General features: G+C 41.1%; 1 protein-coding gene across 1 annotated transcript in view; it reads right to left on the bottom strand.

Moving 5' to 3' along the window:
• The window catches only part of ALCAM (activated leukocyte cell adhesion molecule), a 119352-nt gene extending 109320 nt beyond the window's left edge, over positions 1–10032 (bottom strand). Inside the window, exon 1 of the mRNA XM_052702676.1 lies at positions 9730–10032. Coding sequence (XP_052558636.1) covers positions 9730–9820 — 91 coding nt within the window. The 5' untranslated portion in view covers positions 9821–10032. The remainder of the gene's footprint in view (positions 1–9729) is intronic.
• Between the last annotated feature and the right edge of the window lie 5297 nt (positions 10033–15329).

Raw genomic sequence — 15329 nt, 5'->3', positions numbered from 1 at the left:
TTTGTTAGACCACTGAAGTCCTCCCAGATAAAATACATTCTGTGGTGCTTCCCACCCTAGCTTAACAGCATGGAAATGCTGAGCAGGCAAAAAACAACAACAACAACAACAAAAAAAAAAAAAAAAAAAAAAAAAAAAAAAACAGAAAAACCCACAAAAACAAAACCAACCAACTTGGATAGTGAGTTCTCTCAAGTTACTATCAGACCTAGCTCAAAGCAGCATCCTTCTGCTTACAAACATCATTGTTTGAGAAGTCTGCCACGTTCAGATTTTCCTTTATATAACTTCAACTTACTCAATGGATCACCATCCTTCTTCCTTAAATGATTTTTTTTTTTTAGGTTAAAAAAAATTTAGAAATATCTAGGCCTCAGTCCTCCCCAAGCTAATGGAATTAATGTGTTTTTTTGTTTGTTTGTTTTAGGTTATCACTGCAGAAGGTACTGGGAAATTGCTAGAGTCAAGTGTTTCATTAACAGATGGAAAATGTAGGCAATTAATGCATGCATGGATAAAACACTTGTTTTTCTAATACCTTTCCTTTCCTGTCTTCCTACAGCTAAGAGCGAAGGTCCATCTTTAAATAAAGAAAACAGAGGAAAAAAAAAAAAAACCTCCCAGACTTAACTAAAAATTTTAGCAAAAAAAAAAAAAAAGTTTTTCAATGCAATACTTCCTTTTAAGGTTCTGTTAAAATCTTCACTTCAAGATTTATGTATAGTTTACTATGCTTGGTTACAGAACACCCAGACTATAAGCCACCAATCTCCTTGTGTGGTTATGAAAAAAGGCTGTGTTGTAAAGAACGCAGAAAAAAAGTAACAAATATTTATTCTTTTGCAGGAAGAAAGCCTCCTTACAAGGAGCCATGGTCCCCAGCATGCTCATGTTCTGCTCTTTCACACTCACATGAAAAGACTCATGGAATTGTCACAGCTGTTTACAGATGACAACATCTTGAAGGAAGACTAGAAACTGGTCTAAAAGCATGAAAACGAGTGATTCGTAAGGCTTTTGTGAATTTGAATTCATACCTAAGGCAATGAACCTGCCATACTAACAAGGCTAGGGTTTTATATATGCTCATGCAAAGTAGTTTCCAATTCTGAAGTTAATGTCTGGCCCTCGGAACAAATCCATGACAATCATTTGTTTCAAGAAACAGTTGAAATGCTAATCCTGCCCAGAAATAATAATAATAATAATAATAATAATAATAATAATAAGCTTTTAGGGTAAAATATCAACTTCAAAACTGAAGATCTAATGAAGTCAGAAAGCAATTTCCAGCTACAAGTGATTCACCTGCCCCTCCTACCACGTGTGCGGATGTCAGCCCTTACAACACCCCACTTCTTTCTGGAGAAAGCTTCTGTCGGCTCACACTCACCCATTCAGTATTCATTGAAGAAATACACTGCCTTATTCATTCCTCTGTGCCCTCTGCATCTGATGTAATGGAAAGAGAGCCAGAGATCGTGAGCATACTGAGCATGCTGAAGCCCATTTTTCTTTATCACTGCTGTACTCACAGATGGAAATAACGATAAAAAAAGCGACCCATAGAGTGCTCTGCAAACCATTCAGTGCCGGAGAACAAAGTGACACCCCTAAAGCAAGCAGACAGCTCTTTGCAGCAGTTCAGAGGGTAAGTATGCCCCTAGTAAAAGCAGGAAATTTCTCAAGCTTGGGAGGGGTGCAGATCCTTCACCTGCTACAACAGACACCAGAGGTGACCACTGTTAAAAGTCCCTGCTGTCTGGCTCTTCATCTCCATGCTGTCCAGGACTACCTCTAAGCAGGAACGTGAGTGCAGAGATACTCCAAAGGCAGAAGGCCCCAAACACAGCTCCATTCCCACTCCAACCCCCACAAGATGACCTCATTGCCTGCTGCTCTCCCACTGACTCTCATACAGAAATAATACCTCTCCCAAAGCCCTTGGATATATCAGCATTTCAATACATAAACAAGTAGATCTGAGAATCTCAACTGAAAAAGGGTTCACCTGCATTTTCTACTTCCCACACAACATGCCAGTTATTTTTCCCGCTATCTCACAAGGTTTAGACTTCTTTCCCTCCAGAAACTGGACGGACGTCTCCTATGTAACCCTGCATGGTTCTCAGGAAAGTGATAAGGAGCGACAAGTAATGACCTGCAAACAAAAGTGAGTTTGGATGAAATACCAGACCCTGACCCTTATCAAACCTTCAGGTGAACTTTCAGGAGACACACTGACATCAGACATGCACGTAGATACTTCGGAATTTGCTGCTGTGGGGCTCCACACATTAACTAGAGTTAAATCTTGGGGGTAAAGGTTATGCTTAAGGACTTAAACTTCAAAGCTAAGGCAGAATGTGTTGCACCTTTCAACAGTAATGTGGTAAGGTCATACTGAACAGTGGAAGAGTTGCTCCTCCAAAAATCAAAGCCCTGTTACAGAGGGCTTGAGCAAAATACTTGCATTTGGTTTTAAATATCTATCAAAATAACAATAAGAACAACACTTATTTGACAACTTTAAGATGTAAAACGTAGCCTCATGCAATGTGAAGTCTCTGTCATTATTTGCTTGTATTAATGGCGGCTATTTAAATCCACAGATCTGCCGGCGCAACAAGCTCTGTATTAGGAAGAATGCATGCACATGCAATAGTAAGAAAAGTAATTTACAAATATAAACTGGGAACTGGGGGGACATTCATAATATTGACTTCCACATTGTTTTTGTGTAAACAGGATTCAAGATCAGCAGTAAAAACTGCTTGAGAACTGCCAGGTATTGTTACAAAAGTGTCAGTAATGTATTCAAGTTGGAAAAATTATCCTCTTGCCCACTTGTCAAGCTACCAAGTGCAAGAGACAAACAGCTTCTTCATTTACATCAGGTAAATCATGTCAGTGTCATAAGCTTAAATATTCCACAGTTTGCAAAAGCAAATCTCATAATGCTGTGTCAATATTCATGAGTTAATTTTAATATGTAATACTTATCCTATCATCTTGTCTATATGCAAGCACTCGTTATACTACTTGATACACAGTATCAAGCATTGAGGAATTAATTCTGAACTCTTTGCTTTTGCAATTACACACCTGTACCAAAGTTCCCCAGATACTGCCTAAGTACTCAGTTCTTCGTCTTTCTTTTTTTGTTCTGCGTAAGGTTTTGTATGTGAAGGTTATTATGTTCGTCTCTCCTTTCCAAAAACACTAGAATAAGCCAACAAACATGACTTTATCTGAACAAGTATTAAAATTCACTTGGTTAAACACACAGTGCTTTCTGGATTTCACGACACAAAACCGTATCCTAAAATGGAGTAATACCCCAGGCTAATATTCTATATAATCAGCAGCTAACCATTTCAGAAACTTCTATTAAAGAACATATTCCACAAATAATATTAAAACCTCACTCCTGCATTCAACTATACATTGCTTTAATGCCAGTTTAAACTGGGTAGTCTCATAGTCCTTTCTGTGGAAGTTTACCATGCCATCCAACAGATAACCCTCTCTGGTCCTTATAATCTACAAACCTTAGAAGCTCTTCTTGGCCAACACAGTAAGTTCACTCAAAACAACAAGTCATTCCACTTCATAAAAATAAACAAACAAAAGAGGATACACGCACACATATCAATCAAATGTATATATATAAAATATATATATTATTATATATGATATATAATATAAAAAAACATCACATTTAAATCTAGCTGTATACAGCTGACATCTATTTTCAAATTCATATCTAGGGCTATTTTCTCACGTTAAATTGAAAAAAATTAGGAAAAATAGATTACTTCTGCAGTAAAAAAAAAATACAGGATCTGTGAGAAATACAAGGTCTGAGATTTGCAGAACAGTTATCAGCTTTCTGCATTTACCTGTTTATATATTAGAGACATGGAATATGTTCAAAGCATACAAACACATCTGAGCTGGCGTTCTTTTGCTATAACCTTGAATCCATGTTTACAGAATGGTATGCATATTCTAGTTTCTCTTTATGATCCTAGATGAACTTATTTTTGTTAAATAAAGGTCCTACTTTGTCAGTGCTACTGTAAGTGCTTGTTCTTTCTCTTGCCACGACAGTCTACCAATCTTACTGTTTGCACCTTGTTTCATCTAACACCATTCCTGGTGCAGCTCATCCCTTGAGAGCACCCTCTATTCTAAGTTTATTTTGAATTGTTCCACGAAGCACCCCTCAGACAAGCAGACTTCAGACAAAAACCAGATTCTGCAATACACCCATTTTAAAAGCCTGCAAAGCCTTGCTGCAAAGGAACACTCTGTAATTGAATCACCTCTTTGGATTTGCCCAGTTGCGTGACTCAGATTTGTCCTTGCTTCTTCACACAACAGGAAGGCTGTGAACAAAGTAAGATGCATTTAAAAAACAAACCCTTTGCCACAGTGTACTGTTAAGGAAGATTTTTTTTTTTTTCTTCCCCAACACATCTTTCCATCTGAAGCCAGAGATCTGAGAAAAAACACAAAGATGTTCTTTCTAACAGAAAGGTAGCAGAGCTCCCTCTATTGAAATAGCTGCCAAAAATCTCTTCAAATTTCTTCTTTTGAAAAAAAGGAAAAAAAAAAAAAAAAAAAAAAAAAAAAGAAACCCACAACAGTTCCCAGACAGGACTCACCTAACAGAAAGGCAAGTTTTGTCAAAGAGATAACTGAAGGCAGGGGCAAAGCCACCAGACATAGCTAGTTCCCAGTGAGTGCTGAAGGGTCACTGGCTCACCAGGGCTCCAAACATGGAGATTCTAGCAGAGCACAAGATCCAAGGAGACACTTGAAACTTTACTGATGTTTAAACACTTTCCCCTAGGGCTGAAATTGCTACACTTAACATCCATGTTTAATAATACTAGGGGATTCCATAGACTGTACTACTACAGCACACAATGCAACACATGAAAGCTGTTTGAGTATTTGCAGTTTTCCTTCCACAAGAGGTTAACTATACACAAAACGACCTAATTGAAAACAGGTGATACAGATACATAGGCTGCAGAAACGCTCATTAAATCACGGGCTGCACTTTTTGCTTGTTATCAGGGGAACAGCTTAGTATTTCCATTGCTACTGAAAGCACTTCAAATGCTTTCTAACCAAACATTAGAGAACTGTTCTAACCCCTGATAACCCACAAAAATCATACCCTAAAGCTGCTCCACTCTCCATCTCCATGGTTTTATCACTTCCTCCTTTTCTTACCTCCCAAAAGACGCACATTTCTTATCAACAACAACAACAAAAAATACCAGCTCAACAGAAATAGGAGTTGTTTAATAAATAAATACTTATTTGCCTTTCTAGAGACAAGCAAGTATGATAAGGAATGAAATTTTATCTTAAGCTAGGCAGATATTCCTCTGCAGAGCCACCACCTTAGAGAAGTGGATTAACATCCTCTGGGGCTGGGCTGACTCTGATTTAGCCTGCACAACATGCACTGGGGAAAAAGAAAATCAAAACAAAACCAGGAAAGAAAGAAGGGATGGAAAGTTGATCTGATCACTGCCAGCTGCTGATTGTACTAGCTTCACTGTGATCTCTTCTTATATAAGAGATGAGATTCATTTTCAAGCATGTTAGAGACAGAAACGTACAGCCTCCTTCAATATTCATACTGTTCTTAATAAGGAGAAGATACCAAGATAAAGAACGTGTAGGTCAAAGCCTTGTCTTCAGGGAAGATAATTTCAAATCAAGGGGAGTGTTCAAATGAAATGATGTTCACTTTTCCCTGGAAAAAAATCATGCTCTGCTCAAGTCAATTCTAATTACCACCCCCCTACAGCATTTACAGTTCTTGGAAGATTCTCTCATTTGAGCATTGGTGCATGGAAGCAGAACTATTTTTCTTCAAAGCAGAAGAGCTCAGGAGAAATCATCATGCTGCAACAGGTGCTCAATTCTCTGTTACAGGTGTGACATTACAGCTTATGTGTATTTCCAATTAAAAAAATTACATTATCAAAGTGAAAAAAAAAAAAAAAAAAAAGCTATCTGCTAAGAGGAACCTTGAGAAGCACTGAATAAAGAGATCATGGTTCTCATGTACAGTCTTAAAAGCCAGCCTACCCTGTAATGCAGTCTGCAGAACTGAACAAGACCATGAGAAAAAAAATAAATAAATAATAAAAAAAAAATAAAAAGAAAAAAGAAAACTCAGATTATTAGTGATATGAAAAACCAATTTCTACAGTCAGCATGGTAATGTAAAAGAGAAGCCCTCAAGTGTGAAACAGCACTGCAGAGCAAATCTATTGGAGACCATTGTGCTTGCAGTCATACAGTGTGGCTCACAATCAGGAGAGACTGAATATGGAGCATCTACTGTTGGGAGACTCAGCTATGGGCTCAGTCTCTCAAATGTTAACAGGTCTGAAGCACAAACAGACGGGCCTGGCACCCTCCATAGCTGTCTCCCTTCTTTCCAATCTCCTTCTGTTTCACTACAGGCTCAATAATCAGACCAAAACCACTTTGACCAAAAAAAAAAAATACTCTACAAAAAGTCCCTGTGGTAGTATTGTAATAAAAATCCCATGATGGTGTAATGTGGTATGACTAGCAAGCACATTAAAGCTATTGCCACTACAGTAATCCTTAGTTTTAGATTTGTACCATGCATTACTAGGGAGGACATTATGGAAATCTGTGGTGAGCACTCAATAGCACAAGACTATAAACCACATTACAGAAGTAGAATATTTGTAAGAAAATTGAGAGGATATGTTTAACCTTATCACAAAAGTGTAATTTGCATTATGTAAAGTAATGGCATTTTCATTATTTTCCCCTTCATGTATCAGCCTGCACAGATGCTTAGAGATTCAGTTCCCCAAAACCTACAGCTGGAGAAAAGCCAGCCAATAGTTTTATGCCTAGCACTCTGGGAGCTGAAGCTATTTACCCTGGGATTACAGATTAGCACCCTAAATTACATTCTGTAAGAAAAATGGATGGACGTATAACTAAGAGTGTTGACTCTTGCACAGGTTGGGAAGTGGAAATAAGATATCTCAGAATTAAATCTGACTTACCACAGAGATATGTTTTTCAGGAACATCACAAAATGTATTTTTTCCAGATAAAAAAATTGATTGTTTGGTTCCCCTATGGAGCTGAAGAGCTTATTTTTCTCTGGACTGAAATTTCAGAAATGTATAGACCTGGATGATTGCTGCTGTTGCCCTCTGTGTGCCAGAAAACCAACAGAGGAGGGGCAGCACAGGAAAATGAGTTTCTAACAAATTCTTACAAAAGAACTTTAAAGAGGTTTTACAAAGAAGTAGCACTTCCCAAAACAAAAATCCTTTAACAACTTCTAGCTCACTTGTGAAGAAGTCTCTGGCATTGAACAACAGAAACACAGCAGATCAAAACAAAATATACATGGCACAGAGATCTCCTGACCTCAGTCTTAGAAAGCCTCATGAACTTCAGGTCTTAATACAGAAAATCAGTTTTCTTAGATCAATGTCCTGCTAAATATACAAGGAAAAAGAAAAAAAGAAAAAGAAAAAAAAAACCAACAACCATAGCTACCAGTGAGGACAAAATAATCACCCTGTGATTAAGAAGGCTCCATGTTGCCCTTTCATTACCATGACACAGTTACCAATGTTTAGTAATACAATGCCAAATGAGACTCTGATCTTCAGAATTATTATAAACCAGAGACCAGGGAAGAGGGGGAAGCACCACAGTTAGCTCGTGACTGAAAATGGACTTTCTTTCCACTTGCAGTCATCTTCCTAGAAAAGCCCAAGCATTTAACTGATATTCTCATTTACTCAATCATAGAGTTAGCCTCCCAGCCTCACACTTGGACATAAACCACCTCATTTTTAAATAGAGCTCTTCTTAGGCAATGTCTTCTGCAAAGAAAAGCTCAATATTTCTCATAGGAGTCCTCCACCAGGCTGAATATTGTCAGACAGATCTATACCTAATGCACATCAACTTTTAATATGCTTTTAATAGCTCAGCCTGTGCTTGCCATATGCAAAGCTGAAATGGAACTCCCCAAAGCCAAGCATTGTGATAGTGATGTATCCAGAATTTGTGGTGAACGAAGGTAAATTGGCACGACACAACTAATATTGTAAGGAGTAAGGAATGTGAAATAGGCAATAATGCCAAAAGCTTAACAAGTATTGTTTTTAACTATCTTTTGTGCTCCGGGGAATAGATTGAGAATGCAAGGCTTAAGTTATAAATTGGGCATTCCAGACATTTTCTGTAGGCTGCGAAGGTCTCTGATCTGAGGTGGGGCTGTGTTCTCCCCTCATGCATTTGTTCTGTCCGACCTTCTCATCGAGAACACAAGGAAGAAGAGCAGAGAGAACTATTCTGTAAATGCCCGATGGTTTACCTCAAACTCTTTAAGCAATAGCTCATCAAATTCCATCTCTTTATAGACTTCCATCAGTGCAACCCTTAAGATAAATTATTTTTGTTATTTCAGATTTCCTTCGGTGGGCAAATGTGGACAGTCACAGCGAGTGAAATCAATTCTTATTTACGTTAGCAGAAAGTGGGACAGAACTCTCTACGGGGGACACATCTTGCTTCATCGCTGGGGTGCTTATCTCTCCGGATACTCCACATGCCTTCAGTATTTCATAACATGAAAAATCTTTTCCAAAGAGCTGCTCTACACCACAGAGATCGGCACTGACTGCAAACTCTGCTGCTGAGACATTTGTAAGCCTTACTGAGATTAGATGCTGTATTTGCCAGAGCAAAACCAGAGCAGAACAGACTAGTACAGTGCTTACACTTCTATTCCTTTTGTATCTGTGTTAGAAGAGTGGTTGGTTGTGTTTGGTGGGTTTTTTTAGGGTTTTTATGTTTGTTTTTTCATTTTTTTTTTCTTTTAGCTATTCTAATAGAAATTAAAGCTTGAGTTATGCCACCAAGGTAAGGCTGCCACTTGTCTGAACTTAACTGAAGCACATACTAAGTAAGAGAGGTTATATCGCTGGTGAAAAGAGGCTCCTGAAGCGCTGTCCTTATCTCGCTGCTGCCTATAAGCGGTTAACCGAGGAGCGCGCAGCAGTGAGGCAAAGGCTGGCAATGAACGAACGCCAACTTCACAGCTCCTGAGAGCCCCGCGCTCCCGGCACACACGAGCAGAGCCTTTCCTTCAAAGCAATACAAACTACTGCCACAGGCTGACGCTCTTTCTACAGGAATAATGAGACGCTCTCCGTGCCGAATGCACAACTCCTCACTTCCCCAGCTTCTCCCTCAGACTTCACTTTCACGCTCAATATTTACAAAATAAAACCTATGAACGTCTGATGGCTGCAACGTTCCCAGCACCGGTGGGGGACGCGGCGCTCCCCGAGGCTCACAGCAGTCGCCAGTGCCACGGGACCCGCCCTCAGCAGCGCAGCGCTGCGCCCCGACCGCGCTCGGGACTGCGCGGCGTTGCGGGCAGAGCGGTCCCGGCTCTGTTCCCACCTCTCCCGCCCGCTTCCCGGTGGTTGCAGGCGCTACCATGGGGCACGGCAGCTCGCTCTCCCGCAGCCCGCTTCCCCGCATCGGCCGCCGGGGTGAAGCGCTGAGCGCCGGGCGTTCCAGCTACGAGCGGGCGGACGGACGGACGGGAGCCCCGGGGGGCACGGCCACCTGCGGCCCCAGCCTCGCCCCCGACGAGTCCCTCGCGGAACGGGCTCTCACCTGGCGGCATGCAGAGGGCTGCGAGCAGCAGGCAGAGCAGCGGGCGGCGGCGGCAGGAGGTGCGGGCGGCGGCGGCGGGGGGCTCCATCATCCCGCCTGCCCGCGGCGGGACCGGGAGGCGGCGGGAAGACGGCGGCGGCACGCGGGGCTCTTCCCTCCGGCTGCGGAGCGCGGAGGCAACTTCTCTCGTCTCGCGGCCGTCTGCGGGCGCGGCAAGCGGCGGGGCGGCTGCTCTCCCTGTCGGCGCGCGGCGAGGAGCGACTCCGCACCGGAGCAGGTAGCGGCTTCCCTCTGGCAGCCGAGCGGCGCTCCAGGACTGAGAGCGGCGGCAAGGAGGCGGGGCCGGCTGCGGCGGCGCAGCTGGCCCGGCCCCTCGCAGCAGGCGGCGGGGCGGGGGAAGCCCCGGGTGCGGCCGCCCCAGTCGGCGGAGCCGCGGTCCCCAGAGCCCCCGGAGGCGCCGCCGAGGGGGAGCGGGACTGTGAGGTTGCGGAGCACGGCGAGCCCCGTGCCAGTCGCCCCGCCCCGCTCCTGCACGCGTTCTGTGTCCGCGGTCAAGGTGTGCGTCGGGTGGGAGTATTGCAAATCGCGAGCTTAAAAAATAAAATTGCCTGTTCTGCCGGGTGCGTAGCCAAAAGGAAAGCTCACAGCGGTCGGTGGAGCAGAGGGCTTGGAAGGGAGGGAGCTTAGGGCGCTTCTGGCTGCGTGAAGGAATGCACCGAAGGACGAGGGAGCGTGCGTTCGGCGCATCTGCCCCGAAGATGAAAACGATGCCCGCAGCAGTCATGGAACGCGGACATCTCGCCCGCTGCACGGCGAGGGCGGGCTGGGAGGTGGGCGCCCCGGAGTCACACGGCCAGTTCTGCCCGAGAAGTACCCCTGGTGTCCAAAAGCTGAAAGCGTGAATTACGCGTGTCATGTGGTCCCTCCAGAGGGACTTTACAGAAGCGAAATCTGAAGCGAGAAGAGCTCTCACTTACTTCATGTGAGCTTTTAGACAGGAACTTCCCCAAAAGTCCTGGAAATCAAAGACACGCTTCAGTAGATTATTCTGCAGATATATTTGCTGTTCTCAAAATATGCGACGATGACTAAAAACTGAGAACACTTCGATATTTCTGTGGTGCAGAGTAGATTTAAAATAGCACCGTCTGTGCATGTCTTTCACCACGTACTGCACTTGTTTCCAGTAAAATGAGGCAACGATGTTTCACTTCAACAACTTTAAGTCTAAAGCATTGTCTTCAACTCACATCATCCTTCTATTCTTCCACATTATTACCTTTATAATTGTGTACATCACGCTATGCAATCAGTTTTAAAAATATTTTACTTCCTCTACTTACTGCCCATCTGAGCCTTTGTTTTCTGTGGAGATTTCTCTTAATCGGCGTATTACTAAGCAGATTACAAAAAAGAAAAAAAAAAAAAAAAAGAAAACGAAAAGAAAAGCTACTTTTAAGATCAATAATTTTTTTTTTTTTTTGTCTTCCTTTTGAAGACACTTTATAGTACCCATTCAGAGTTTTTTTTCTTGTATGTTTAAAATCAGCACTGAGTACTCATTAGCTACAATATTTAGTAATTTTATTGCCGCAGAGCCTGGGGATTCCCCTAGAGCATCTGGGACAGAACAAGAGGAAATGATTTCAAACGAAAAGAGGGAAGATTTCGATTGGACATAAGGAGGAAGTGTTTTGCAATGAGGGTGATGAGGCACTGGCACAGGTTGCCCAAAGAGGTGGTGGATGCCCTGTCTCTGGGGACATTCGAGATCAGGTTGTACAGGACTCTGAGCAACCTCATCCAGCTGTTGGTATCCCTATTCATTGCAGGGGAATTGGACTAGATAGCCTTTAAGGGTTCCTTCCAACTCAAGTGGTTCTCTTCTACGAAAATCTTGAGAGGTATTGTGTAGAGTTATATGGAGATGACCACTTAGTCTAGTTCAATATTGTATTTCTCTTGTTTTTGACTTCTGGTATGTGTTGGTTTTTCTACAGCTCTAGCACTATTACAAATGGAGGGCCTAATTCTGACTTCTTTATTGATATGGACAAGATTGATAAAGCCATTGGGATTGTGGATGGAAGATTGAAAAGTGAAACTCTAAAAACTGTCTGAAGGCAAACAAACGTAAAAGATGAGAGGGCTTATAGGGCAGAATGAATCATGGTGCACTTAGTGTATGTTTACTTTTTAACATGGCAGTAGCGAGTTCAATTTGACAGTATCCAACTAATAAATGGTTTGCTAGATGAGAGAAGTAAATAATGTCCAAGCACCTTGTTTTTAAAGCAGATGAATAGCTGTTCCCTTATTTGCATAAAAATAATGGATAGTATATGTTTTCTGTCAGTGGAAGCGAGAAAACGCTTGTGAATGTTGCAAACAATTTCCAATGGCATGATACAGAGACTAAAATGTGAGCTAGAGAACAGTACATTCCAAGCAGACAAGCATTTTTGAATGTATGCTTATGATACCATTAAAAAAAATTATTTGATGACTTTTGCTCTCGTGTCAATACTGGATGTGCTGTTAAAAGTCTGTAATAAACATGAAAAATGCAGAAGATAACATTGTGGAAATAATACTGAAATCACAGCCATGATTTGTTGTGGGTTTCCCTCACTACTTTGTCATTTCTCTTCAAAGCTGTTTCTACCTTTCACTTGAAAGAGCTCTTTGAATTCTGAGTAAATAGAAAACATCTCAAGCTCAGATTACTCAAATGTTTTGATAACTTTACAGGAATTTAAATGTGATTAGAAATTGTCAAGGTAATTATTAAAGATATCTTTATGTGCTGTGTCATTTAAACTGTCCTCAGTACTGAGATTTGCAATTTAATGTCTGTTGGGCTGACACAATATAGATCTGGGTTTTTTTTACAAATTATGTTCTTGGGGCATGCTCCTGTTCTCCTTGAAGTTAATAGGAGTATGAGTGAGTCACTACTCTGTTGGGAGAACAGCAACTGCCTGGCTTTAATGTCCAAAGTAAACATTTTTTTTTAAGAAGTTAAAATAGTTACTAGTATATATTTTTCTTCTGTAGAATGTAACTGTGTTTCAAAAGCACTACTAATAAAAAAAATATAAAAACAACTTTGAAATATGCTTAATCTTATCAAACCATACATTTTTTATTTATGTGACAAGGTGGATTAAAAGTGTAATCCATTAATAATGGATTGTGCATCATAACAATGAGGTTTTGTTAAACTAAAATATCATTTTCTGTTCCCAACAGATGTTTAAAATAGTTCTTTTGGAAACAAATTCCTAGCAATAATAGTAGAGAACACTGTTGAATAGAGCACTGCTCAACACACCTGGTAATTTAATCCATTGTTAATATCTAGTAGGTAGGCTTTAGTCTTGCATGGAAGTTAACATCATGTTAATGAAACTGTATTTGCTGTTTTGGCTCAGCATTCAGAGGTACACTCAGCAAAAACAGGAGCCTTCCCTTTGCTTGTAACTGCCTTTGAGTCAAAAGCAACCATCACAGTCTCGTATTTTGCTATGTCTGGTTCTGCTAGCTTAGATGGACACTCTAGGTTAAAGGTGTTAAAGATATTCTAACTGTAGATGTTCTTGTTCATTGTATGGGAGTTGGACTAGATGACCTTTAATGGTCCTTTACATCTCAAACTGTTCTTTAATACTAATTCATAAGATGCAAGCATGAAAGGTTTCTATTTGTACTCAATGCAACATTTTTTCACACCAGGGATTAAACACCAGTATAATCTACCCTACCAGTTACAACAGTGCTGAATGACTTGTCAGTGAATTTCCTCAGATTTGGATCACATTTCTGTGACAACTGGGAATTCCACAATTCACTTCCTGCCCTCTTAGGCATCTGAATACCTTTAAGCATCTGTAGATATGAGTCAAAGCAGATGAGTGCTGTCTTTCCGGTGACTTTGCTTGATTAAGGGACATGCTTTGGTAGAAGAACAGTCATGCATGTCAAGAATTAAATTTATTTGCTCAGTATCAGCACATGAGGATAACCAATAGCAGTGCCTGTCCAAATCAGATGAATTGTTTGTGGTAGAGAGTGTCTTTAGGTTGCAAGGTATTTCAAACACAGTGTACAACACTAGGAGTAGAAATAGACCTGAGCTAAAAACCATCAATGGCCGATGCTGGCTAAGAAGGAAGTTTGCTGACCTGAGTTTCAGCAATTATTTGCAGATTTAGTTGTCTCGAATCAAAGCAAGTAAGACAAAAATTTTTTGAATGAGTGAATAAATAAATAATCAAACAAACCTAACAAATTGCAGTGGAAGAATAGCTGGAATCTGTTTCCAGTATTTCTTCTCTGCAAAAATGATCCTACTCAAAACAATCAGCAAATGGCTGACGGTATTGTTATTATAGCCATCAGCATAGCAATTAGGCTTCTGAAACAAACTTATTTTCCTATTACTCATGTCCAATGCATCTGTTTTTACATAATTTAGCGAAAGGACCAGTACTGTACAAACATTCATTAAAATGACATTACACTTACATTATAGTCAGAATATCCACAATGCCTTCAGCTGAGACAAAGTTTTTGTAAAAAATGAGTGGGAGGTGGGAGGAAGTCGTTTGAAGAATGGAGGTGGTTATTGCATTTAAAAGTTTGTGATTTTCCTCAAGAAAAAAAAAAGTAAACAAAAAAGGAAAAAGAAAAAAAAAAAAAAAGAAGAAAAGAAAAATACCAGATTAAAAGCAGCTCATATGCACAAACAGTCCAAGAGCCAAAGTGGCATGATGTGTTAACCAAGAAGTGCATAAATAACAAAATTAATTCAGTTGTTCAAGTTGCAGCAAGTTGATATATAGTCAACTTCGCCGGCCGCCTTCTTGTCTTCTACAAAGTCTTGCAATTGTCTTTTCTTCAGTCTTTTTAAAACCAATTTGTGACAGTGTCACAGTTCAGCCTGGTTCAGCCTGGTTCCACAAGGGGGCAAAGGGACCCACGGATCCATCCCCTCCAGGAAGGGAGGGGAAGGGAGAGAAAAAGAAAAGGTAGGGAGATGGGCCTAGGCAAGGAAAACGGCTTGCTTTTTTAAGTAGATCATCACTGATGATGATCTACTTAACAAGCAATGAGCTATGGAAAGCAATGAGCTATGGAAAAAACATAGTTTACTAAACATAGTAATGTGAGATAATACAATATAATACAGTAATTGCAATAATTAAGCAGTGAGGAGGGTTTGTCGTCTCAGAGGAGCTCAGGCAAGGCCTGGCTCTTGGGCACAGGAGCCCAGGCTGTTCATGACGGAGTGCAGTGGGACTGGTCTTGTTGTCAGCCTCACCTGGAAACACCTTCCCGTCTTTTCCATCACTGTCCATCATGGCTAAGACTTGGACAAAGCCAGTTCTCACAAGATTAACTCTGCAATAACAGTGCTACCAAATCTGGTCCTTTGTTGTCTGATTCTGCCTGTGCTGCCAGTGCAAATGCAGATAGCATTCTGGCAAAACAGCAGAGCAGACTAGAGGCCTTACTGGCCAGTATCCTCCTTTTATCTCTGCTGCCATGCTATCATTTTGGGATAATCCGACATCAGATGAGCTAGTGCAAGAGTGAGT

This window comes from Tympanuchus pallidicinctus, unplaced genomic scaffold, assembly GCF_026119805.1.
Source record: "Tympanuchus pallidicinctus isolate F22 unplaced genomic scaffold, pur_lepc_1.0 scaffold10, whole genome shotgun sequence".
Classification (NCBI taxonomy): Eukaryota; Metazoa; Chordata; class Aves; order Galliformes; family Phasianidae; genus Tympanuchus; species Tympanuchus pallidicinctus.
Note: the sequence above shows the minus strand (reverse complement) of the source record. Positions and strands in the feature narration are given on the sequence as shown.